The sequence below is a fragment of the Platalea leucorodia genome (genome assembly GCF_965183815.1).
Source record: "Platalea leucorodia genome assembly, chromosome: 5".
Classification (NCBI taxonomy): Eukaryota; Metazoa; Chordata; class Aves; order Pelecaniformes; family Threskiornithidae; genus Platalea; species Platalea leucorodia.
The window spans coordinates 83,081,284-83,108,804 of record NC_138827.1 but is presented as its reverse complement, the minus strand read 5'-3'; the positions used below and the strand labels follow the sequence as shown (position 1 = coordinate 83,108,804).

Sequence of the window (27,521 nt, the reverse complement as noted above, 5' to 3'; positions counted from 1 at the left end):
ACTCGTTTCCCTCCAGTCTGCACAAGCTGGATTTTAAATCAGTAGGGCCCAAACTCAAGCCAGAGGATCCCATAAAATACTCAGACTGTCTCACAGGCGAGCCCCATGATTGTGAGGTACTGAAGAACTGAACTCCCACTTTTGAGCAAAGTCTACCCATCAGCTGTGGGCCATGGTTTGGAAATCAGTAAGCCTTGTCACAGGGACCACAGCAGTCTTCTTCAAACAACGATCTTTACAACCTGACAGAACAATCCCCTCTTTGCTGTCTGTCCTTCTAGCCCATAGATTAAAGAAGATCTTGGCATCTTAAAAAACAACATACATTTCAATTTAAGGGAAATTTTCGAGAAGATTTTATTTTTCCCACCCTTTGATTAATTTATCCCTTGTACCATCTAGCACAAGCACTTACAGGTCAGACTACAGTCCCACTGCTTAACTTAAGGTTATGTTCACTGGATTTTTTTTGGCAGCATTATCTATCTTAGTTTTATTCCCACACATAGAACACTTCTTTTTACCCAGCCTGTTGCTCGCCTTGCTCCCTTAGCCTCCAAATTCCTTCAACAGACAGAGCTCCCCGTGCAGCTCTTGAGGAGATGCACAGCAGACAGGAGCGTTTTGCATCTCCTTCAGGTCCACTGACAGGTAGAATTATCAAATTTTACCCTTGCAATTTTTATCAAGGTGCTTTTAAGCCTAGGAGGGAGCATGTTTTTCCACTGCCAATGCATTTATCCAAGAATATCAACACATATCATTGTTACGCAGTGCATATCAAGATTTGACAAAGTGAACTTCCCCACCCAACTAATCGGTGAGTCATGTTTATGTCAAATAATTCCAGATATACTCACCACGACAAACTAGCTGATAATATTGCGCATCTTTGCTGAAGGACACAGAATAATACTGGCATCTTTCTTGATTCAGATCACAGCTAACACATTTAGTAGAATTTGGACTGCTTTCCAAGAGCACTCTGCAAAGTAGATGAGCTTCATTTCAGAGATGGAAGACTTCCTTTTTTTTTTTTTTTAAAAACTAAGCTAACAAATATATGCTTTTTAAATAAGATGACTGAATGAAATACAATAAAATTCAGGAGTCCTTATTGATTTTAAAAATAGAGAAAGCAGACTTCAAAATTTTGAGTTCAATTAATACTGGAATTATAATCATAGCAAAAGAAAAGCATGAGAGGCTTTCTTTAGGGATCTGTTGCTTGAGGACTGGCTGTTTCTTTTCACAATTTCCCTTTATTAACTAAATTTACAGAAGAATATTTTAGTTGTTTCTACAATTTATACTCCTACACTGATTTTAATTAAATACCCTATCTAGGATCCCACATTAGACTATAAACATCCTAATATTTTTATTTTGCAATGCTTTTTCTTAAAATTTCTTTTGCATTAATAAATATTTTACTCATACTGAAGTAAAAATTTCTTACTTATAAAGATTTCTTCCTCCTGGTTTTCCACCGTTTTCATTACTAATGTAGTATCTATAAAAGCAAAACATACTGGTTTTGGTAAAATGCTTACAGCACATTACAATATTTAAAGGATTATCTTACATGTTTAGATCAGATTTTTAATGAGTTAAATGACACCTTCTCCCTCTTCTCCCTCCCTACTTGCTTAGACCCTTGTTACAAGCCCTCCTGATAGGAATCAATATCTTAATTACAATACTTACAAAAAGTTATTGGTTACAGCTGCTATGCTGATAACTTCCCACTTTCCTGCAGTAACAGGTACTGGAGCCTGGAGGGGGGGCAGAAAAAGGCAAGGCAAAAAAGTAGAACGTGAAGCTCCTCAATCACCAGGAGAAACACAAGTCAGCCGTGACTGTCCTATGCCTTATTACTTACCTGCGAGCCGTTTATGTAATGGATGTGCTTGTAACCTACTGTATTGCTGAAGACTTTGTAGTAGGCAGCATTGTCGGGTGCAAAGTGAGGGGTAGATGGCTGAAACTTGAACACAAGAGAGATGTCTGTTAAAGCAAACGACAAAACTCCAAAACCAAAATGATAAATTTAGATTCTGATATCTCTAAACAGGAGTTTCAATACTTAAAAACAATGCATCACTGAACATACTGCAAAAATTTTTGCCTACTGACTTAGAAGGTAGAACCTGTAGCCATTACCCTAAAAGTAAACACACTTGAAATATTTTCTGACTCCTTAAGCAGCAGAATTTCCTGAGTATCAGCCCTGGTAATGACCGATGTCCACTCCCACCTTGCTTCAATCTGAAGTCCTACAGGTGTTCCTGGTTTCCTACTATTTTAGGAAACAATATGTGCATTTACTTTTAAAGTCACTGATTTATTCTCTCCAACGCCAACATGCAGCTTCAACCTATAGCAATGTAAACATTGCAAATACATGTTTTCCTGGAATTTCCCATTTTAAAACACGTACTTGTGAAAAAATTCTTTGAACTCTGATTTTTTTTTTTTTTTAGCTTCACAGTGAAAAATTTCCCCCATTTTCAAAGAAAGCAAGTTGGTTTCCAAGAGGAATTTTTTTGTAGTAAGTAGCTGATTACAGAATGATGGAGAACCCAAACTGCAATGATATTTTCATGAAGGAACTATCCATTTATCAATTGGGAGTGACGGAAATGAATGGATTCCTTCTACTGACTGTCATTTGCATGTGCTCCACGTGGTAGAGAGAAAAATAGAGGAATGAAATTGAGCTGAATGAAAAAAAAGTTATTTCTGTGATACATGTCCAAAACATCTAAACATTAATTAGCCAACTGACACAACACAAGATCTCTGAGATGTTATACCTATTTTTGAAATGGAAAGTGAAACAGAAAGATGAAGTGACTTGCTTCTGGTCACTCGGCAAGCCATGACAGAACTTGTCTCCATAACCCATGTGCTCCAGATAATCTCTCCGTCTTCCCTAGCAATATTTTTGCAAAAAATAACCTGGCAAATATTTTGCTAGCTTCTCCCTTATCACAGTCTTGCTTTTTCAAAGTGTGACTTTCCTTCAACTCAACTGGCAAGCTCTAACTTAGCTCATGACCTGGAAGCCTTATGCAGTAACACAGGCTGTTCTGAGCATTCTTAGATTAAGTATAATTTCATATCTATTTTTGAAAAAAAGAAAAAAAACCACTATAGATACATACAAAGAGAGAAGTATATGTCTGTATTTTACACACATATAATTTACTTAAGTTTGTTTATACACGTATATGAATTGTATAGACATATATATGTGTATATATACATCTCTCATATATATATACACAAAAAAATATCCCTTGCCAGTCAAGTGTAATCATCCCTAAGTAGCTAAGAATAAAAGAAAAGAATAAATGTAACCTTTCCTATCCCCTCTTCAATCCTCCCTACTTTCTACTCCCTTCTCAAATTCAGGAATCATACAGTGAGATTATCTTTTTCTTCCAACAGCTCCCAAGATGTGGGTTGTCTCTTTAAAAGAAACAAAAAACCAACAACCTAGTTTAATGGCACAGACTCGCATTTTGCCCTCTCATTTTGCACAACTGTTTACAAAGTCTGCAGCTTGATCATCACATTGTCTAATTGTGAAGCCTTTGCTGCAGAGAAGCAAAATGTGTCAGCGTTAAGGCCTTCCTTTCCATATCAAATTTGACAGCAGGTGGGTTGATCTCTCATCTTCATACTGCGGATGATTTCATCCCTGCTGTTGCCTCCCTCTTTGCATTTCTTTAAACTTTCATTTTTGACTTCAAAAGTGAATTAGTGACTAAAGCATAATCAGTGTGTGGAAAATGCGGGAGTGGAAAGTGTACTCTCTGTTCTCATCAAAAACTCTGAAACTCATTTCTCCCTCCAAGTCTGAACTTTTGCATCTCTGCTTCACTTCCCCCAGATCTTCTGTGTAGTTCATTAGGTGCCTACTCCCTACCATGTACAAAAGGACTGAGAGGCAGCTTGGAAAGCATCATCCAGACAGTAGCGATTGGTTTGGTAGAAGCGTATGAAAATTTTAAACTGGTCAGCTACATGTATCTTGTCCCTAGCTCTCTCCAATGGGGGGGGGGGGGGGGGGGGTGGGGTGGGCAGGGAGAGAAGATAAATAAATAAATCCCCAAGGAAAACCTGGAATGGTTTGTTGCAACCTGAAACGCTAAAAATTAGTTTTGTCCTCTATGCCTTTACTCCAATACCATTCAAAGGTTATGGGATACACTTCTTAATACATTTCATCACCTAGATCATTCTGGAGGTGGCAGGAAGACTGGAGAGCAGCCAAACCAGCACAGCTGACAACTCCTCCCGAACAAAGGGAATTCTGAATCCTGGCTTCTGCACTCCCCCACCTACCGCTACTGAAGCGGCAGGTCAGAATTAAGAAGGAGTCTGGAAGGAGCACTCTGCTTTTTGGCAAGCTGAACATGACGCACAGGTCCCGGAGGACGCAGTTACAGCTCCAGCCACGCTGCGCTGTCAGCCCAGCCTGGCAGTTCAGAACCCCATACCCACAAAAGCTTAAAACCAGGAGCGGGGTGGCATAGTGGCTCCATTTGAGACCATTTTTTCCTATACATGTAAAATGCAACAAGTGAATAGATCAGACCTGCACACAGCAGGCACTGCAACCGTTAAGAGGCTCATATGAAATTTTCTTAATTATCAGTGTTATTTAGCATGTGGCACTTTTAGAAATTGAGCACTCACTCTGCCAATCCAGCCAGTTGTACTTTCTTCTGTAAGTTGTTTTTCCTAAGAAAGAAAAAACAAACAATCCCACAACAATTATGTTTATTTTACATCAGGCTATGTTTCTTCAAAGATAAACATACAGAGATACTCTACGCCTTTCTAGTTTCATTTATCAAGCATTACAACTCTCCCACATAATTTTTCTTACCCGTGGACATGACCAATTTCCAGTAGCATTTTCAAAGTCACAGACTGTGAGGACTGAAAAATTCTGAATTCTTCTCAGCCATTGCAGAGAGATCCTTTCATCTGTCACCCATGTTACAACACTCAAATAATGATCCCTGAAAACAGCAATAGCATTAGATATTTAAAATCCTCTCTGCAATAGCATACTATACAATAGCATTCAGCAATTCACTGAATGAGACTCATCTGGCTATTTGCATTTCAATCGACTCTTCAACAATAAACAATGATGCAAACCTAATTGTGCCATTTTTTTGCCAATTGTTTTTGCTGCTGGTAGATGCCTCGGTTATTTTCATTCATACAATAAAGAATTAGACAGTTTGTACATACCCGCTTCCAGAAAGACTGCAATTAAATTCTAACAGACAGATCACTATCCTCTAATGCACGAAGTAATAGCTACTCCAGACTGTTCATAAATCTTGCGCTATGTGCATCTAGAGGAAATTCTTCTGAATATTAAGTTCTATGGGCCTTAGATTTTGGAATTTTAACCTTAGCTGCATGAAGTTGGTTGCCTGTAAGCACTTTCCAAGTGATACATGCCTTTGTTCAATTTAGTATTTATTTCCGTTAGTTAGAATAGAGGGAGAGATTGTACCAAGAACAGGTATTACTATCTGAATAGTTTACTTTCATCTTCAGAATACCAACTAGTTGACAGGAAGAATTGGAGTATCTGGAAAAAAATATTATTTTCATGACTATTCCTGTATATTAATTTTAAAAAGGCACCACATAAATTTTAGTGGTTCTGTTTACCATTACGATCTGTTAGATGTACTCGTCTTTTCTTATTTTAGATCTGTCCTATCTCCTAGAAGCCTTACGAACTAAAATAAAACAAACCTCCCCTCCAAGGCAAGTATACATTTTTAACCGGAATTTGCACATTTGACTTAGTTCCAAGTTCATGTTCCCTTTTTCCCCCAAGTTAGTTAACAAAAATGTGTGGGAAGTTTTGTGATGAGAGTGAACATGTTCGTGATCGGGGGGGGGGGGGGGGGGCGGTGGAGGGAGAAAACACTACAATTAGTGTGGATGGATTAAAAATATATGCCAACTGGTTACCGACCACTTTCAGGTTTATTTCTAGATTGCAGTTTAGAAGTCATGTTTAAAAAAGGTCTATTTTCACATTCGTATTTGACTGGGAAGTTGGTAGGTCATTTAATTGGTACTGTCACTAGCTTCAAATAGTATATTTTAGACCAATATTATTATAAAAGCACTCTGCAGGAGCTTGTTTGGAAAAAAAATGAAACTGCCGTTCTTCATGTACCTATAATAGTGGTTTCCCTTATTTTGTAAAAGGGAAATTAGCCCCCCAGTTTTTGTTCCTTCAAACTGAGAGAAGTTAACAATTCTGGAGACTATAAATCATCCATCAGACAAGATGGACAGTACAAGTTAAAAAAATATTATTTATTATGCTATTATTATAATGTAATAAATATTTTAAATTTATTACAGAAACTAGCAATGCACCTTCAGTTTTCAACAACCCAGGAAATGTTAACGAAGCCGCAATTTACTCAAGTATAGAGTATAGTAGTTTTGCATTGCCTTCCTCATTTGCTGCTGAGAAGGGATATGCCTGCAATCACTGTCTGGAGCTCTCTACTCCGAAGACAACTTATTTTTAGGACAGAACATTTCAGACCAGAAGCACCCATTGCCTTCATCCTCCTGTTAGCCAACAGGAGCCCCCTGTACCCATGATGCTAATAGCGGTATGGATTTCATGCTGGTCATTCATGCAAGTGTCAGGTTTCATCTACCATCTTATGTGGCAAAGCACTGCCATTCCAGACTTGGGCAGCCTTCCTTGACAAATAATAAAACATTCACTCTGAAAGAGAAGTGCGGCCTGCCCCCTTCAAATGTGGGGGTACAACTGCTGCGCATACAAGCGGCTCAGGATAGTGCTGCTACAGGCAACCATTTGCAGGGGCACTGCCCCTCGAAATCCCCACCCAGGCGGGTGGGTTGAGGTATGTCACCAATTCAAACTTAGTTTTGCTCAGAATTTAGCTCCAAGGAAGTAAAAATAGAATTTTCCACCACAAAAATTAACCTTTCCTGTCATACAGTGGTATAAATATACATACTGTGCAACTATTTATTATCTTGTGCTTCCAGGAGCAAAACTACCCAACAGCAACATTGCACATCACTTGCCTTTTCCTACTCATGTACTTTTGCTCTTGCAAAATTCCCCAAGAGTTGTTCTGGCCACCTCAATGTTTGCAGGACGCACATGCTCAGGCTTAACCATTATTTGGATCAGCCGTCGGGAGGAAGAGTAAGTTTCGATCCTTGCACTCATCATTCAAGACTTGATTTATCTTTGTATTAATCCTGATTTACAGAGTGCTACATTCATTTTAAAATGGATTAAGTCCATGTAACTCAGGCTTGTGTTAGCCAGATGGGTACAAGGCTGGAAGACAGATGACAGTTATTCTCTCCAGGTCACACAGCAGCGTTGTTCAGCTTTCATTAGGTGTTAACAAAAGGTAAAACATAACTCTAAGACAGCAGAGATCCGAACCAGAACTGACCAAAACATAAAGGGCTTATAATTCTGAGCCACTGAAATTCTGGAGAAAAACAGCGCACAACAGCTATGTAACACCTAGCTACTGCAATGTTACTGTAGAGAAAGGGTAAAGAACAACATATTCGTAAAAACTTCCATATCTCAGTTAACACAGAGATGTTAGTTACACTGTGCCGAGGACTGAAACGGAATAGCACGGATATTCCAGTTACAGCTTTTTGGCCACCACGTACAAAACGCTGGGTTTGCGCACTAGCTGACAGACCTCTCTTGTTTTTCCTGAAGTTTATCAGTATAACCTGTGCTTCCATACCCATCATGTGTGTAAGTGCAAACCTCTAAGAATTTCCACAATACTGTTAAAAAGAAAAAACAAAACCCAAGATCTGGGATACCAAATTCTGTGTGCATGCATTTTAAATCAATTTAGCTGCTCTTTACAAAATACATTTATATCATGTTGTGCATTTCCAGTGGCATTCTGAGAAATACAATTTTCCATTTTCTGTGAGAGGTGCTGGTTTTCACCATGTTTCCAAAGAAAACAAACATTTTAAGTATAAATCTGAAGACAGCCATGATGCCTTGCCTTAGCAAGGAGTCTTGCTTCCAATGGAATCAAATCTTCGCTTACCATTAAGGTTTTGTTTTGTTTTTTTCCCCCCAGTGAATTGGAATACATATATTATAATTTGATTATACCAAAACTTGCTCATATTCAAGTTGTACTGTGAAATGACTTCACCATAGTTAGACTCCACCGAGCGTGATGAGCCAAGAACTTGTCACATTCTGAATATAACATACATGGAATATGCCATCTATATATAATCACTAGGAGGATAATCTCTGTGCAGATTTTCTCTGGTAAATCTTGTTGCTACCAGAGCCGCATGACTGGGAAAAACTGCCATATACACTGAATATAGGGTGGTCACACATAAAAGCTCCTCCTCTCCCACCAAAAGAAACAAGCAAACATTTAATCAAAATTTCTTACCCTGATTTTATTTCTGCAGGTGGAGAAATTTCAACAGAGCGGAAAGGAGGAGGCAATTCGGTATTCACAATAAAGAATTGCACAGTTGGATTTTTAGCTCCTGCCTAAAAATAAAATTTTTCATTGTACTTTTGAAAAGAGAATATTCTTGGTGAAATAAGTGTTTGAAACTATAGATGAAGAAATTACTACAGACAGGCAGGTAGAACCAGCCAACTTCAAACATGTGAAAAGACAAGTTCGTAAATGCAGTTCTTAAGATTGATACATAAATTATGCTTTGTATTTTTTTTTATATGAAAGTGTTAGTTACGTATTTCTAGATAGGAAAGACTACTACATTTAGAAACATTTGTAAATACATAGGGCTTGCCATACCCAAAGCAGTATTTGACCGTATCTCGTCCCACATGCCACACACAGTATCTAACAGTGAATCAAATCCATTGCTAACAGACAGAAAAGTGCTTCTTCGTGGAAACCAATACCTTACATTAAGTGATCATATAATAGCTGCTGATACAACAATCAAAGCTGTGACTGCAGGACATACCCCACTATTTTTCATGTGGTGCTATCAGGTACTGACAGCAATATAACTGTGTCAGTAAGGGCTTCTCCAGAAGTACAAGTTAACTAGCTAAGTCCTCATCATAACAGTTAGGTAGGTGTAGTTGACCCGTCTCCAGAAGTCAGCAATATTGCAAATAAAAGGGGTTTGTAATAAAAGGTGCAGTTTAAATTGGCAGTTCATTTTACACCCATGTCTCTTCATAGATGTCACACTCAGGGCAGAGTCCCTGCAGAGGCTCGCCGTGAGCACCACTGACCCCTCTGGGGGAGGCTCCAAGGGGACAGGCAAAGGCCATGTGCTCCTGAAGCTTTGGGAAGGGTCGGGAGTGACTGACCACGGCTGCTGCAGAGAAAGCTGAACTTGGCACAAAGAGGACCGGAGGCCGGCTTTTACACCAGACAAACAGCTCTATCAGTTGAGTGATCAGCTGGCTGTATCGGCTGTTCTGCCCCAGTTAATCAAAAGGGTGAAAACATCTTCCTGACTTGGCCTGGTTCCAATCCATGTATTCCTTCCCGGCAATGGGAATGCCCAGCATTGTGGCACTGAGCATATTATGGAGACCAGCAACGAGAGCCACGTTTGTATTGCGATTCAGCAGTATAGTGCAACTGTTGTACTCCAAGTGTAATTTGTACTTGCACTGTGTCTTAAGTGCATTGCTGCATCACTCTGCTAAATCGAAATACCATGTAATTTCAAATAACTTCACACAGGTAAATCTTGTATTAAACGTTAAACCCTCCGTGTGTGGAGTATCTGAAAGAACCTGTTTGGAGCGTACTGGACTCTGACTCTCACACCATTTAGTCCAGCGCCGGCTGTGCCAAGAGCAGTAGGCACAAAGTCATGTGGAGAGGAAGGGGGAGGAGGAGGAGCTTCATGCACTAAAGGCTTCACTCCCACAGCTAACACTGAAAGAGCTTTATGTGTAGGCAAAGAAGCTCCATCAGCAGATTCTTCCCCTTCATCCCAATACAGGAAGCATCCAACAACTAAAAATGCTACCTTAGTTGAAGAAGATTCCTTTATCGATACCACGTACAACCCTAACACAACGTGCATCTGCCAAGTGCTTTGTACCAACTTCAATTCCCTAAGAGCTTTTCTATCTCAACATCTACTTGCCACCTGAAAATTTTCTGGCGAAACAACAAAACCTTAAATCATACTTTTTTTTTTTTCTTTTTGCTTTCCCCTGGAGATAATAAAATACTTTAACATTGCCAGATGCTGTTGACTTCAGAAAGAGTAATCACAGCAAGCTGTTGAGGAGAGACAGACAATATTTTCATTAGCAGAAACTGATTAAATGAGACTACTCTCTTAATGAAACTGCGGAACAACCATGTTTAATAAATAACACAGACCTTGGGATACGGGATTCTAATGGTCTTTGGATACTGCAAGGTGTCCTCAGAATAAAAGGAATACTCTATAAGAGGAACTTCTGTATCGTTAAATGTTGCATATGCCACAAAACTGCCATTTGGAGACCACCACAGAGCAAAATGGGTGCCAAACATTTCCTCTGAAAGAGATGAAAATGTGTTTAAGTTATAATTGATAAGTTGGCTCTTCTATCCTAGGTACTGTTCTCATTAGTTTTTAATTTTTTTTTAATTGAAGTTCAGATAACAAAGTGCAGACTGTTTGTCGGGGTTCTGAAATGAGACGTTAAATCAACGCTTATAATCTATCATATGGAGCAAATTCACACACTATGATTTCCAGTGACATGCTGCAAGTTAGTTGAACTCATTTCTGTTCTTAGATCTTCAAACTAGCCAGGTATTAAGCTCAGGTGAGGATGCATGCTTCTGTTAAAATACAGACTTAGATTATTTTGAACTTTTCAATGATAAGAAATAACAGTTATAATAAAATAATTACAATAGAACAGTTTTTACATCGTAATGGAAAGTAAAATATGCTTGATACAGTTACCTTCATAAACCCAGTCTGGTATTCCATTGAAAATTTTATTTTCTTCTCCATTTGCAGTGATTTGCACAGTTTCTGCTGTTGGTGAAGCTTTTACATAAACATCATTCTTCCAAACATATGCCTGCAAAACATCATTGTGATTACTATTACTGTTAGAGTAAATCCTACTTCCTTCCTTTTCCTCATCTAGTGGGAAATTTACTTTTACATCAGATGACAAAAACTCTCTTTGAAAGTTGCATTTCACCAAACATTACTGATACTTAACGAACTCCGATTACTAATACAAATCACATGTAGCAACCCAACTTCAGGCCTAGATGCAAAAAACAATCAACTATGATAAATGACATGATTACTGTGTCAAGTTTTGAAAACCTTGCTATTCATCTGTTGAAATACAAGCTTATTTTCCTTCATTAGGAGTTGTTTTTCACTAATTTGTCTTTCAAAGAAAATTATTTGGTAAAACATTGATGAGGGTCTCAGCATTGCTAATAGACCTGCAAAGATAGTGCATTTCTTCAGTAGTGCTCAGAACTCCTCTAGTTTTTGGCACCTGCCTGCCTCTCTAATCACCCCTGTTTTTTCTCCAACAACTGAACAACAAAGTTTTATTCCAGAGCTTTGCTCTGCAATGCAGAAAGCTCTCTTCAACATCCTTTGCTTCTGTGGTTGGGCTCTATAATCCCTATACTACAAGCAATAAGAATAAATAAACACAACATTCTCCTATGATAGCTCTTTAGTCAGATCCAATGCTCACCATAGGGAATGCACAAGCCTTGCAAACACAGTGACTATCACCATTGCCATGGACTGGGGAGGACAGGAGGAAGAAAAGACAGTAGGAAAGAGTACAAGAGAGATTTTGATCCTCCAATCCCTGTTACATGCATCCATCAACACTTCATTGCTTATGGTGTAATAAGGAGATGAAAATCAGAGTGATAAGTAGACAATTGTAATGCTGCTGCCTTTGAAAGGGATGAGCTACTGTCTGCAACTGTAAAAACATGAAGTTCCTGTGCATTTGTGCATTATATGACTACTGGTGCCACTACTACTTTCAGGAATGCCCTTTCATTGAAGAACAAAACAAAACACACAGAGGGATTTTGGAGTCTTTCCAGTAACAGTAGTCAATTTGGAAACTAGTTTAGCTACTTTAACTAGCAGCAGGGAAGTCCCAAAACCTCAAGGGTACATACAATTTGAGCTTCTATGTCATGTGATGTACAAAACCAGCTATTTATATGAGTTTCACTTATCTTTACTAACCAGTTTGTGACCAACAGGTGACCAGGATATATGTTGTATATCAGTAGGCAGTAGTCCGTCATCTAAGATAGAACTGGAAAAACAAAAACAAAATGCAGCTAAGAAAAATCAGTGAAATGTCATTTCATTGCAAAATAATGTTAAAACTACATCTTGTGTGCAAAAATTACTGACCTGCTACTGAAATCATAGATGTAATATGAAGCTGTATAGGAATGCCTCCACAACTGCAAAAGAATTATTTTAATATTAAGAACATGAATTTCACCAGGATTCACATCTTTTACAGTTTGAATTATCTCTGAAACCCTCCTCATGCTTTTGCTTAAGACGGAACACAATGAACATACAAGGGTAACAAATCTCTGCAAGGTTTAAGAACAGACTAAATAATTGCCACCCCTCTGGGGTCATCACTTAGATACTATGATGGAGGCCACTGACTGATGAAGGACAGAGAGACAGAGGCCAGAGATGCTGCAGATTTTCAGAAATCCTTGTAGCTACATGGCAGACTACCATAGCTATGCACAGTTAATCCTCCTCCTTCTGCCTTACTGGCACACTTGCTGTTTTCTGTCTCATTTTCCATGCTGTATTATTTAACTTGGCATCTTATTGTTTAGTAGTCCTCTCAAGTCCCAGCAGTATTTCTGTAGCAGTTCCTCCAGTTCCAGGGTGACCTATTCCCATTCATATTGTCACAGAAATAAACCCTTTCTCTCAGAAACCTGCCTGTTGAAGTCTGTATCACTCTGTGGGCACTTACAGAGAGAAAGATGATGATAATTTAAATGTGTTCACTATGTGGGGCTGAAGAGGTTTGATTTAGCCCATGGTGTTGACATGCTACAATAATGCTACCTTCTATGATGGTTCTTGAAGATTTGTATAAAGATATAAAACAATAACTTAGTACTACACAACCAGATGGCTATTACATAAGAAGCGTCTACATCCTCATGATTCATTTTGTTACTCTGTTTTCTTGCAATAAAGATTAATAATAACATAACTTTCAATCACACTATTATATAAAGGTTAAAAGATCTTGCTTCAGCATTAAAATAAAATTCACTCTTATGAGTGCAACAAATAAAATACTATCGAGCAATAAATCATGAGCAGAGGGGACATCTAGGGTGGCTGGAAAAATAGAAGGCATTTTGTGGCCACTAATGCAGTGAAAAGTCAAACAGTTCTGAACAATTCAGAAAGACAAAAGGTAACTGGCTTAGCAGTACTCAGCAAGGAAGCTAAAACTGCAAAAAAAGCGATGACTGAGTGCACGGATTGTGGCTGGCGCAGTGTGAGAGGCATTCTTGGACTGCAAAGCCAGAACACGTACATGGTGACACAGTGCTGGAGTATTTGTACACTGCACAAGTCAGCACTGAGCTTTTTACAAACAAAACAGGCAGCTCTCCAGAAAAAAAAAGGAAACAACAGCAAACTTACTGGCTTCTCAGTGCACACACTGTGGGGCAAATTATTGCCTCCATTAGGTTTCTGTAACTGTCCTCAAGTGGAACACACAGCCAGGTTTTCAAGCCAGCTGGCATAAACATAGATTGACCTTTGTTGCATGGTTCAGCACCAAGCCAGGATGAGGCATTATGCTGGAGGTTTTTCACGTGCTTGCCGACAGTAGGGAACGAGGACACCCAAGTCCACTCCAAGCGCAAGAGGACAGCCTTCTCTTATAAGCACATGCTGCTTTTCATTCACCTCAGTTTAAAATTCTGATGTCCTAACACCACAATGTAACAACCATATATATACATAGCATACATGTACAAGCATATGTATACAAGCGTATCTACTCATCACTTCTCCTTACCCACACAACTCCTTGCACAGTCATGCCTATCTATTCTTCTAGCTTGTCTCCCCAGATGAACCATCCAGCCTCACTCTCCTTGTGATATCTCTCCATTCCACTTTTTATCCAATGTCTTCTCTCAAGAAGTCATATCTCTTCTGCCAAGCTCACAGACAATACCAGTCTCTCTTCTCCTACCTGCTCCACTTCACCTCATTCATCCATCTGCCTGCATTTCCCTCACTCTCTCAGCCTCTGCCATCCCTACTTTCAAGACCACTCTCTCACCTAGTTGTTCCCAAACCTTTATTTCCCAGTTTCATCCTCAGAGAAGTAAAGTGCACTTGTACCTTTGTATAGCTGTACTGTAGAAGAGCAAACCTTTGGTCTGGAGACAATATAACTGTGGTTGCCTTGTATTTATCCTGCCAAGAAAGGGCAAAACGAACACATTAAGCACTTTTTCCAAAGAAATGCACAGAACAAAATATTAAATTCAGTACCTTTCTCAACATCTGCATATATTATATATAAGTCAACGTACTAATGTTGTATTCGCCAAGATTACTGAGGATGTTCCGGTGTCAGCATTGATAAGTAGGATGTCCCCATTAGCTGTTTTGTGAAGATACTCATTACCTAGAAGAACAAGAGAGCTGCTAATAAACAACAAGTAAAATGCTCATGAGTTACTTCTCTTTTCCCCTTGTTTTTAAGCAGAAAATAAAAATCAAAAATCTGGTCAATGTTGTGTTTCCCACTTCTGTAATGAAAAGATGCTTATAGCACAAGAACGTTCACAAAATGCAGTCCTGGGGCTCACAGCCTCTCCCTTCTGACATTTCTTTCCCTTGGGGCACTAGGCATATTGAAAAGGAGAAGTGCCCCGTATCCTCCTGTTCCCCGACACCCTGATGCACAGGAAGTTGACACACTTCAGAGTATAACATGCTTCTACAAAAAAACCATGGAAGTAAGTATGCGCTTTTAGCAGTAGGAAAATATAGGTTGCCATGAATGTGAACATGTATCTAAGGGGAAAAAAAAAAAAAAAATCACAGTTCTTTGAGCCACACACCTTTCTACAACAGCACCATTAAATAATTTAACTTTTTTTTCAGGATACAGTAGTCACCCCAACATGAAGATACATGTTTAATGAAGGTAGTACATTTTTTTGACATTTATGCTGTATGTAGAAATGAATTACCTGAAATCCACTGCAAATTATATGTTCTGTACTTATAGTCGTTGTTCAAGTAATTCTGTAGAGTATATGTTCTTCGTGAATCAGGCTCAGAGGTACTTTCTGAAAGAAAGAGACAGAAAAGAGATTTTGATGCCGCTGCAAATTCTTCCACCCCAGCTCCTTAACCTGACTACTAAAATAAGTGGGTTTTTGTTGCTGGTTATTGATGTGTTTTAGCTAACCAGCTCTAAAGTACTAGCAGTGAGACAGCGCTAAAGCTTTACTGCAAGACAAATTCAGCAAGCATAAAATAAAGGAGTACCGGTGAGATCACTCAACAAACTCATGTAAAAATTACAGATGCCTTTTCTCTGCTGGTATTTTACTGTAAGATACACGAGAGCTGTTATCTTTTGAGTAAATGAAAACACCTTTTTGACAGCAACAAAAATAAACAGAAGACCTCTGGCCCTCTTATGTCAGGAAATGCATACTTGTACTCCTCAAAAATTGAAAAGAAGCGATCTTAGTGCCTTTCCCTCCTATGCTCACTCTGGGAACTTCGCTGCAGAGCTCTGACTGTTAATATTTGCATCAGACATCAATTGTGTAGCGGATCATGCAAAGCAGACATACATGCTCATGTTTGAGAGTGGTAGGTGGGCAAGATTGTCCAGATGAATGAAATGTGGCATCCATGCGAGTAGATGTACAGACCTTGAAAGATATCCAGAATTAAAGCGGCTGCTGTACTTTATTACATACTCTGTTCCTGTTCATGAATCCTTCAATTGTGAATCATCTGCTTATCATTAAGCTCAAATTTCAGAAATGTCTCAAACAAAAAAATCGGAGGATCAATAAAATTTTTGGAGAAGTTCTAATTAAAAAAAAAAAATTAAATCACAAATGCTTACTGATAAACTTATGATAAAATAACTGGTTAAATATTTATCCCTCTCTTGATATGTTTTTCACCAAGGTTATCTTAACGTTTGCTGCAACATTACTATTTTGACTGTAAAATTAAAGCAAATTAACTGGGTTACTATGAAAAGACTAAGTGAAACTTTGAACCTAGTTAAGCTAATGAGGTCGGTCATCAGCTCCAGTGCACTGCAGTCAACTTATATGAAAAATATTTCTTTCTTACTGGCTGCAGTGCACAAGCTACTTTTACCAAAGTCTGAAAGGTTGAAAAAATAATAATAATAATAATAATAATAATAATAATAATAATAATAATAGGTTTGTGCGTTTTTGTGATCTTTTTCCTCTGAAAACAAAGACTAGAATTTTTAAATTCGGGTGTGCAGCTCTCTCCCTGCTTCCTCCCCTGCCTTTTTTTTTTTTTTTTTTAAATGGAAATCTAAAAACTACCCTCATACAAATCTACACAGTCCAGAAGGGAAGCAATTTCTATTTCAACTGGCTAAATCATTCCTTTTTTGTTACTACCAGTGCAAATCAAAAGACCTAGGATAAAAACAATTGATAAAAACACTCAAGTACAGATGTGGTGACTGATCAACCAAGATAATAACCTGCCCCAATCAATTCTGAGAGTCCTCGTCTTTCAGATACTTTTACACAGACAGCCTCTTCTTTCGTTATGCCGAAGAAGAAAGGGAACGCAAGTCATTGGGGACACACACAGAGAAAAGCACCTCCCTATAATTTTTGCAGGTTATCTTTCTGCAGGTTAAATACACGTGACACCTGGAACAGGACAGGAAGGTATTCATATTAGCTATTACGGTTTTACTCTTATTTCCAAACAATAAGCACATTGCATATATACAGGACAGACCGTACAGCCATTGCTGCAATAAAAGTCAAGAGCCATAACAAACAACGTTTTTAGTCGAAGATGCTCAGCAAAGGTTAAAAAAATTGCTTGCTCAATTCCATCTGAAATTTGACTGTTCTAAAAAATTACTAGTCTAGATTTCTTGCTCATGAAGTTTCCATGAGAATATTAATTTCTCAGGTTAATTATTCTGTATTAACTGAATATTTAATTTGATGGATTATGAACAAGTGTGCATTTGATATTCATGCACAGTTGTCTAGTTGGGAATATCACTTCTCTCCTTCCTAATTGAGTGTCATTTTCAATTAGAGGGGCTTCAGAAAGCAATAAAATTCTCTCTTGGAAAAGGAGGAGCAATTTAAGACAGGTGGCTGATGAACAGGTTTAGGGATTTTTCCAAACTGATGAATGTTTTTCCCCCTGGTGACATACATATTTTGCTGAGGTCTCATTACTAAAAATCAGGCCACTATTAAGATCTGTTGGCTGTGTATAAAATTAAAATTTCATTTTCTGTCAACACCTTCCACATAGTAACTGAATATGAAAACATACGCCAAGCTGTAAGGGTATAGTCATAAAAGTTCTAGCTGAAGTATTTTCTTAATTTGTGAGATAGGCCACTACCAGTATATTCTTACTTATCCACATTATGCCACCGACCAAAGATACTCAACATACATTGAATTCTGCATTTTGGTTCTTCCTGTTCAGATTCCATTTGGAAAAAATTGTCAAACAGGTTTATTTTGACAAAATAAAGTAGTTGTTGACATTCAAGAGCATTTTATTGGCTTTCAAGATTGGATACAGGTCAATGTATGTTCATATTTTAGCAAAACAGCTTCTTTCACTTTTAGGTTCCTCAGAGAGGCTGTGAAGGCTGAATTTTCTTGCGATTTTTCTTTTTTGACTATTCCAGATACAGACTCAGTTTTCTAAATTCCAAATTACTAGCTCCTCATCTCTACCCTATTCTCACCCCCAGCAGCACGTATTTATTTCCACTGTCATAATGATATACTGGCAATATTTACATCATAATGCCCCTGTTACAACAGCAAAAACTTAAGTAAGTCCTTCTAAGAAGGCGGCTCTTAACCTTTTATGTAACCAGTACTCATATGAAATTGATAAACAGTTTTGTTGCAATTTTGTTTTTTTTTTTAATATGTCACCTTTTCTCAAGAGAAAAATTGAGTAGGTTTCTGTAGGTGTAAGGTGTAAAGTAAACAAGAAGTTAACTATTGTGTATGGTTTATGGTATGACACATCACCATACCAAAATCTAAAATTGTTGACAAATTACTTTTGGTATATGTATTGTTTATTCCCCAGAGCCAAGGCACATTTTACTCATTTCCATATGTAATAAAAAAGAGCAAGAAATTATGTAACCAACTTAAAAAAGATGGAAAACTATAAAACGAGTAATAATGGAAGCTTTACTGCATGTTCACCACTACCAAGAGAGACTGGAAGAACCACAGCAAGGGAAAGACGAGTACAGGCACGATGCTCAGCAATAATGAGAAAGAAAGGGATAGAGAAACAATAAAAATCAGAAAATGTGAATGAGTATCGCCATTTTTAAGTGACAGCAGAACAAGAGTGAGAATGATCCGCAATTTAAGAATGTAATTTAGGACCAGCGTGAGAGATGCAAGAAGGGAAACCTGACTGATTCAGTAGTTAGTCAGAAAAGTAAGTGACATTTCAGGCTATTTTTTCCAAACCTTCTTCCCTGTTTCTCTTCCAACATGTGTAAAAAAGCACTCAAAAACCCTCCCCCCTACACTCAAGCCCCCAGTTACTGCCTGAGATATGTGACAGTTAGAGCACAGAAAAGGATTTCCAGCAAAGAAGAAAGTAAAAATGACTTTGCTGGGTCATGCCAAAGATTCACTTAACCCAGAATCCCATCTGATTCCCAGTGGCTGATGATACTGGCCATCCAGGAGAGACTGTAACCCACGGGCGAGCGCCCTGACACCTTCCAGGGGTGTTCACCCAGGTGTCACTCTCTGGGGCCGCAGAGACTTCCCCAGAAGGAGGTAATCATTAACTTTGTCATCAATAGCTCTGGAGCCCCTCTCACGTTTGCCCCATCTCATGCAAAGCAAGGAAATAAAAATAGCGCAAGTGTTCCACAGATAGCAATACACTGCTTGTAAATTTTTTTGTATTACATTACTCAACATTTGAGTTAAGGTAGATAGCCGAGTTAAGGTAGATAACCGAGTTAAGGTAGATAACCGAGTTAAATGACAGTTACAGAAGTCAAGGACATTCCCATTCTCTATCTTTTCCTTCACTAGCTAGAAAAGTAATATATCCACACATAACATGAAGACTACAAGGATCCTGTAATGCAGACCAAGACGAATGAATACATGGTGAAAAGAGAATAGTTAGAACAGTCGGATTCAAGCCAAAAGACTGTTTGGTCAGACAAGTCTACAGCATACTCACAACATGGTAATTAACCTGCTGTATCTCCCATACAACTTTGGAGAGAATTTCAGCCATGATTTTCATTAAAGTCCTTTGAAGCTAGGCTACTGGAATTAACTACTGCTCACCATTTATATAATGGTTCTCTAAAAAAAAAACACCACACAGAGTTAAGATCCTTATCTAAACCTTAATTTTTGAATCTAGATTCAAAGAGATTCTACTTCAAAGATCAATTTCTGATCCACATATTTAAATTCCCTCACAGATTTTCTAGCTTTCTCCCTAAACACCCTTAAACCTAATGCCTTTCAGAAACTGGAATAGTACAGGACCCCTTATTCCCAAGAAAACCATGACAGATCACAGCTGCCAGATTCATTCATCTTATGGCACAGGTCTTCAAATACGAGGGTTGTATATCAGCCAGAACCCTCTCCGTACCTTGAACATACTGTTCAGTTGCAAGCGGGGTGTGGACATCTGCAATAGATACTCCTCCACGCCACCCAGTCACAAATTTGCTTAGTTCAGGACAGAATGCAGATAGGACGAACAAGGGAAGACTGTAGATATGACCATCCCCAACAGAACAACGATGAGAGCTATTTGGAGACTTTTATTTCCTTTTCTTTTCAATTACACATTAACACGGCTGTGAGGAAGCTCTGCAACCTCACCTCTCGAGTCCTTGAAGCACAAAGCTGTCTCAGCAGTCCCAACATCCTCAGATTGAGGATAACAACATGAACTCATTGGACTTCTGCTGCCAGTAACCCTTATCTCTATTTATGGTAGCTTTCTACCAGCCACTAGTAATACCCAAGACATCAGTTAGGCATCAGACTCATTGAGTACCCTCAGGCACCTTAAGGTCATTAACCTCCCCAGCACCTGCTGTGTTTTTTCCAGCCTCTTCTAGGCACACTTTTATCAAAAGACCACAGAAGCCCACGCATGGCCTCATCTAACCGTAACAGTGATGAGCCTTCTCACTTAGTGAGTATCTTGCCCTTGGAGAATTAGGCCTCTGGGTGAAGGGACCTGGTTTGTGACCAGACCGTTGTACAGGACCCCCCACTATAAGGTTTGTGGCTTGCTCATGGCAGCAGAATGATACCAGATATTGCACAGCCTCCTGTCTGCTCTCAGCACTGGCTACTCTTCCTCTCACTCCTGGCCCTCCTGCCCAGCTGGCTGTAACGAGAGCTGCTGTTAGAGAAGAGGTAACAGTGTATGGCCACTGGATGTTTCAATCTGACTTCTGCATGGAAAGTTACAGGAGAAAAAAATGGGAGAAGCATAAGTAAATGGACAGGTGAATCATGAGCAGACAGACCACAATTTTTTAGAAAATACTCATGCTTCAAGGGTAACCACTTGCTACTGTAGTCACCTCTTGAATAGCTCCTCGAAGCATAACAATGCTTTCATGAACAGACTTCAAATACAACCCCCAAGCCTGTTTTGAGATTAAACGGTTTGATGCAAGTAGCCCCATGTGGTTATTAAATATAAAAGAAGGTGGCAAAATAGGCAATGGGTATAAACAAAAAGTGTAGAATTTTGTACACAGTTCTGGCTGAAGACCCTCTAGGTAAATACTGAAGGGCTGCACCCAAAATTAGGGAATCCTTTTGCAAATTTAAGTCTGCAGTATTTGCCCATGCTAAATGGCTTCAAGAGAAGAAGTAGAAGTTCCACTTGCCAGGCCTACAGCCCAGCCAACAAGCCAGAACTCCTCTGCAGTGGCAAAATTTCACAACCTTTCACAGCACTGGAGCCCATTTATCAAACTAATTCTGTGCTGCATGACTACTAAGCTTATGAAATGAAAGTACATTCAGAAGCATGGCAGGGAGAAGAGCAGCAGGCCAAAGGTAAGAAATCCAAGCTCAAAATCATCTGTGTGTATCAATAATCATCGTTTTCACTCCCTGCACAACGCTTGAACCATTGGGATGAAATAGACTTGACTGCAATTACAATGACTTTTATCAGAACAGACTTTGATTTCACATAGTCACTGTCATGTGAGCTGCTCCTCCTCCCCACCGCCCCTCAATTTTGGCACCTTTCATTCTGTACTCAGTCCAGCACCTGTACTGTCCCAGGAGGTATCCTCAGCTGACTCACATGCCCTGAGGTCATTCCTAAAAGCCATATAATCAAACTGTCAGTGATTAAGTGCTCTAACCTATACAGGGGTAATTACAAGTGCACCACCTGTACACTCTCAGCTAACAGAAAACAATTGTCCAGCACACTTGAGTCAAAAATTCAAAAGCACCCTGCAGTTCCTGAACTATAATGGCCACAGTTGTTATTCAGATATTACTGCTGGCCTGATTTGGGAAGAGACAGGAATCCAAGTTTTTGAACTGGGAGCTCTCCATCTCAGTCCTTATTTTATCCAGAGGGACCTAGTCAACTACCTGAGTGTGCTAGGTAATTTCCCACAATTAATTTGAGCCAACAGTAAGAAAACTGACACAAAATGATGCCAGCCAAGGCTGACAGCATGATGATATTCTGTATGTCATCCAACAGAACTGTTTCTTTAAAGTAAGATCTATTTACTATACACTCAATGACTGATTGCAGCCACTTCTACAGCAAAAGGATTCCTATGCTACAATTTATGAAAGAAGAAAACCCATTTGATTTTCACTAAGACATAGCACTGGCATTAAGGTAGACAAGCACCAGCTCTTCAGCAGAGTTCAAGCCTGCATACTGAATTCTTTCATGAGGTGTTACGCCTGCGACACATGCATCTGATAAGCTATCAAGGCCCTTTCTCTTGCTCTTCCCAACTTCTGAAACCAAGAGTATTTTCTGTCACCTCAAAAATCTGCTTTCTCGAGATAAGTGGCAAAAAGCTGCCCAAAAACAACAGAAAAGAGAGTCAGCATCCACTGATGCAAGTTTTAGCCCAGAAAGTATGTAATTCAGATATCCAGACTTCGACAATCTAGTTTTTAACGACTGTGATATTAATAATGACAGAGCTGAATTGCAAAAAAGTTTAATGTAAATTATGCCTTATGAACACTGGTGACAAAAGCTTTGCCTCTTTAATTGACATACAAAAAAAGCCCACCAGAACTTCTGTGCACGTAAGCAACTGCTGTGCTCAATTCTGAACACAGTGTCAAGACCAACATACACGTCTTCACACTTGTTGGGCTGCTCCTCACTAACAGAAGACCACCAAAGGTCTTTGTTTCCTTAGAGTCTGCAGTGCTGAATTCTACGTATCACAGCTGCTCAGCTGTTAATCGTAAGAACACAAAAAGAGAGATTAACCTGCAGCTCTGTCCTACCAGCTGAAAGCAATGCACTGCTTGATGAGGATTTAATGCTGTTTCACATTAACATCCAGAGCTACAAAGACAACCTGGAAAGTACAAACCGATCAGAGTCCAAACACGCATTCCAAAGCTCTTCCTACTTTTCTGACCTCTGGAACTGTGCTGCATATGTAATTTCACTCGATAATGTTAACTAAAGCTGTGCAAACAATGCAAATTAGCGGGAATATAATCTTATCTCTTCAATACACCCTAGAAAATTAACTAACTAGCATTCTACTGCTGGTTCCACAGCCTTCAGCTGCAATAGAAAAGGAAAATGCTGAAAACGATAATGCTTATAACTAGTATTTTCTCAGCTCACAGGGGCCTCAAGGGACTTTTTAGCCCCCCCCCCGCCCCGCGCTCCCCATCCTTCCAGGTGAGACACCTTGACGAAGTATCTCCCAGCTTCCCGGGAGCTCCAGCTCTCTCAACCCCGTTCCCTTAAGCACAAACTTTCAGCAGAACTTTCCCCCCCGCTGCGGCGGGCGTCGCGGCTGCGGACCCCCGCGCCCGGCAGAGCCCGAGCCCCGGCGGCCGCAGGGAGCCCTCCCCTCCCGGCCCCGCCGCGCACTTACTGCCGGTGAGCAGAGCCAGGGGCACGGCGATGACCGTGACGACGACGGCGACCCCCAGGATCCCCAGCAGCCACTTCAGGAAGGTCTGCAAGGAGAAGTCCCGTCAGGCGGGCAGCTGTGGCCGCGCCGGGCCCCCCCTGCGCTGCCGCCCACCCGCCTCCTCCCTCCCTCCCTCCCTCACCCACCCACCTTCATGGCGCGGCGGGGCCGGGGGAGCGGAGCAGCGCGGCCGGCGGAGCGGAGCGCGGCGGAGCGGAGCGGAGCGCGGCGGGCAGGCGGGGCCGGGCTGGGCCGGGCTGGGCCGGGCGGGGCCTCTGCCCTGGGCGCAGGAGGCGAGCGCAGCCAACCTGCCGGCTTGCGGCTCCGCCGTCCCGCCGCTGCCCGCGGGGAGCTCCCCTGCGAGCGGCGCTGGGCGCCTGGGCGGGAGCGGGGGGCGGCTGCCGCTTGCAGGAAGCGAGCAGTGCCAGGCGCCGGGGGTTTGTGCAAGATCTCGGTTTTCGTGTTGGCTTTGCAGCTTCGCCTGTTATTTTTTGAGCTGCGGTTTCTCCTTCAGTTCAAACCCTTGGAGCGCGGTGGCATAGCTGTGCATTAAAGAGGCGGGACCTCTGACAGGGAACGGATTTCTGCAGGAAATCAGATAATGGCCAGAGAGAGGTCTCAGAACTGAAATCCGTTCAAACGCTAACGACAAAGCTCCTACGGCTTTGATAACGCTGGCATTTCTTGGAAAGTTTCTGCTCGTTGAACTTCTTTCTCTCGCAGTCAAGTCAGGGAAAGATTGATAAAATTGCAGGAAGGGCTTATATTTATTTCTTTGGCAGTGGTTCTTGGCATAAAAGAGAGATGGATGTGTAAGCCTGCAAAATGGAATTTTAAATTAAGACCAGAAAATGGAAGTATAGGATAGAAATTTAAAATTTAGCCCCAAAGATGACCCTGGCTTATCGCATCAGACAATTCCACTTCCGAGGAGAATTTTGAGTCTGTGTTGAGGTAGTAGGACTAATTTGTGGCAAAGACTAAGAATAACCTGTAAATAAAAAACTATAAAGCATTTGATTGTTTAAAAAGCTGAGCATCACCAAGTAGTCAGAAAGCTGTGGGAGTTCCTGGAATTACTTTAAGAGAAGAATTCTAGCCTCAAAAAAATAATTGTTGAGTGGTGTGCTTTGTGCTTTTGGTTTGGTCCATCTCAGCTTTTTTCCCTTTATTTGCAGAACACTAGCAGTTATCAGAGAGAGGTAGGTATTTTACAACTTGAGAAATGGAACAGAAAACGTATGTGATCCCCTAAAGCAAGAGGAAGAGACTGGAAGCCAAGGGAGATAAGCAAATGCTCTTAGTCTTGCCTTCAACATACTTGTCAGAGCTTTCAGTGAAGTTGTGCTGCTTGTTCCTTCGTTCCACTTCTGCAGGTTGAGCACAGCACGTAATATTTTGCTGCCTTTTCTTAAGTAATCTGTATCTGGAAGTGGGTTAGTAACTTTTTACAATAGATATATCTCCTTTAGAGTAACCCAAAGTATTTACAAACATTAAGGGTTTGTCTATATGGAACATAATAGACTTCATCTAGATATAAACTTATGCTCTGCTCACTATTGTATACCACGCTCCTTAGAGGTAGCAGTTACTACTAGTTATGAATTTACACTGTACTAGTTATATTGGTTTACCTTAGGAATACCATTAACGTGCCCTGACAGTGGTTCCATGCAGCTCAGTGTAAGTTTGCAATGCAGGATCTGACGTGCTGCAAATTCACAGCTTGCTTAACACTAATTTCTGTGCATAGGTAAGTCCACTTTTATAAAGTAAAATCACAATGAAGTGGCAGTCTTTACATTACTTTTCAAACTAGTATCCCGTATATGCTGTGAGATGCATGACCAGAGATTCAGAATGTCTTACAGCTCCACTTAAACATCTGGTATACTGTGCACTCGCTCGTCTTGTCAACAACAATAAAAAAGAAAAACAAAACACATTCCCCACCCCTGGGGTGAATTTTCCTTTTCCCAGTCAGTAGGAATCACAACATATATATAATTCAGCCAATCTGTGCTTTGTTTTCTAAACATTTAAGTAGTGACCATCACACTGTCTCAAAGTATAGCACAATCAAGTTATAATCTCAGTCTTGTACCTGAATGTACCTGAAGGCACCTAAATGTTACCAAATGGCTTTTCATAGCCAAGTTGCAGTTTAATAATGTTTTGAGAGATTATCTGCAAGGTTTTAATCCTTCTCAGTGGTTAATTCTAAGAAGAAAAAAAGACCTACGCTGACAAAGCACATGCCTATCTTCTGGTAGTTTCAGTGGGTACACAATTTTAAGTACCTTTGGAAATCTGGATTCATGTATTTAGACAAAAATGTCTCATAATCTACAGTGCTTCTGACTCTGGTCATGCCAGAGAGGCTTATAGGACCTGATTCTGTACTCAAAACCACTTGAGTGATCCAGTAAGAGTCAATATAGCAGAATATTTCTAGCAGTGATTCTCTACACCTTGGAAAAATCTCAAGTTCCTCCTCTCTGATCAAAATACCCGTGGTCCCAAAAATGACTGTAATGGTTGTGCTTCTGGTGCTCTGTCAGATTGTCTTTTGTGATAGTCTGAGACTTAAAAAGTTGCTCTAGCTACATATTTCAAATTACTTTATGCCATGGTGTTCTTTTGCAATCAGATATGTATTAATATGATGCCAAGAGATTAAAGAAATGAAAATCCAGCAGTGGTTGCTACATGAAAAATTTGACAAGCCCTTGCCGTTCATCATGTTGTATGCTGAACACAGAACTATTCATAAAGTTGTTGTGTGATTAAGAAGAGCTACTTACTAGAAAGAACCAAAATACAGCTTTCAGCCTGAAGGTTGGCTTTCCCAAACACTTGGTGGACCTGCTGGATGTGATGTCTCCTTCAGACTTCTAGCCTCAGTGAAACTCAAGACTTTGTTATAAGTCTGTTTATGTATTTGAGTCTTTCCTCCGGAAATATTTGTAAAGCCAAACAGGAAAAATGGAAAACATAAGCTCTCTCTGCAGAACAACAAAAAAATTATTGTTTTCAACTAAAATGTATACAGTCTATTTTACAGGTGCAGTAGTGTGTTCCAGATGTCTCAGTGTGTGGCTATGGGAGACAAAACACGTGCTGGAGAAAGTTTTCTGCTGTTTCAGTGGCTCACTTCAAATGTGCTGTGAGGAAGAGAAGGCAAAAGTGCTATTAGCACTGAGGAATGTTCAGGTGCTACTTGGCTAGGTCTTTTGATACCAACTATATTGAAAAGGTCTGTTTTTTTCAGAAGTGACTTCTTTTTGTTTCTTTGCATTTTGAGGCTGAAATAGCATAAGGACAGTTTTGTAATTCATCATTACAGAGGTTCTGTTTGAGGGGATTGTGAAGAGAGTGTTAACTGTAAATCAGGAAAGCAAATGAGAAAAAAACCCTGTTTTCTGTGGTTATGTCATCGGGACAACCATTTCAATGTGGCTAGTAGCGGCTGTCATTCAGTTCTTTCAAGTTTGTGTATTTTTCTTCATAAAAGTAATTTCCTAGCAACTGAAGATTCTTGCCAAATGTCCTCAGAGCACAGTTGAGTGGTTTGAGTATCTCAGGTTTCTGTTCATTTTTATTGTATTAATTCCAGTTAGTTGTCTTGTTTTGCTTCAATATGCTTGTTTTTTCAGATACTTCGTAAATAGGGTGGAAGAGGAAGGGTGCTGCATACTCAGCGTATAAAATACAGTTAATAAAGGAGATAATATTGGGAACACTTTTTAATATAAGGCCACCTGGAAGTTCTAGGCAGCACACGTGCAGATACACAGAGGGCTCTAGATACACACATGAGTTCATGGAATATGGAGTTGTAGAAGGTGCACATACACAATAGAGTCAAAACATCTGGGCCAGTGGTACTGTTTTCATGGAATGATAGAATGCTTTGGGATGGAAGGGACCCTTAAAGGCCATCTAGTCCATCCCCCCT

General features: G+C 39.9%; 1 protein-coding gene across 1 annotated transcript in view; it reads right to left on the bottom strand.

Annotated features, from left to right (window-relative positions):
* DPP4 (dipeptidyl peptidase 4) overlaps window positions 1–23,716 on the bottom strand; it is a gene marked incomplete at both ends in the record, with an annotated part of 39,882 nt that extends 16,166 nt beyond the window's left edge. The window contains 16 exons of the mRNA XM_082311470.1: window positions 861–985; window positions 1,460–1,513; window positions 1,708–1,775; window positions 1,883–1,987; window positions 4,708–4,752; window positions 4,901–5,036; window positions 8,508–8,611; window positions 10,452–10,612; window positions 11,029–11,149; window positions 12,310–12,382; window positions 12,484–12,536; window positions 14,482–14,556; window positions 14,676–14,770; window positions 15,342–15,440; window positions 23,522–23,606; window positions 23,711–23,716. Coding sequence (XP_082167596.1) covers window positions 861–985; window positions 1,460–1,513; window positions 1,708–1,775; window positions 1,883–1,987; window positions 4,708–4,752; window positions 4,901–5,036; window positions 8,508–8,611; window positions 10,452–10,612; window positions 11,029–11,149; window positions 12,310–12,382; window positions 12,484–12,536; window positions 14,482–14,556; window positions 14,676–14,770; window positions 15,342–15,440; window positions 23,522–23,606; window positions 23,711–23,716 — 1,405 coding nt within the window. The remainder of the gene's footprint in view (window positions 1–860; window positions 986–1,459; window positions 1,514–1,707; window positions 1,776–1,882; window positions 1,988–4,707; window positions 4,753–4,900; window positions 5,037–8,507; window positions 8,612–10,451; window positions 10,613–11,028; window positions 11,150–12,309; window positions 12,383–12,483; window positions 12,537–14,481; window positions 14,557–14,675; window positions 14,771–15,341; window positions 15,441–23,521; window positions 23,607–23,710) is intronic.
* Between the last annotated feature and the right edge of the window lie 3,805 nt (window positions 23,717–27,521).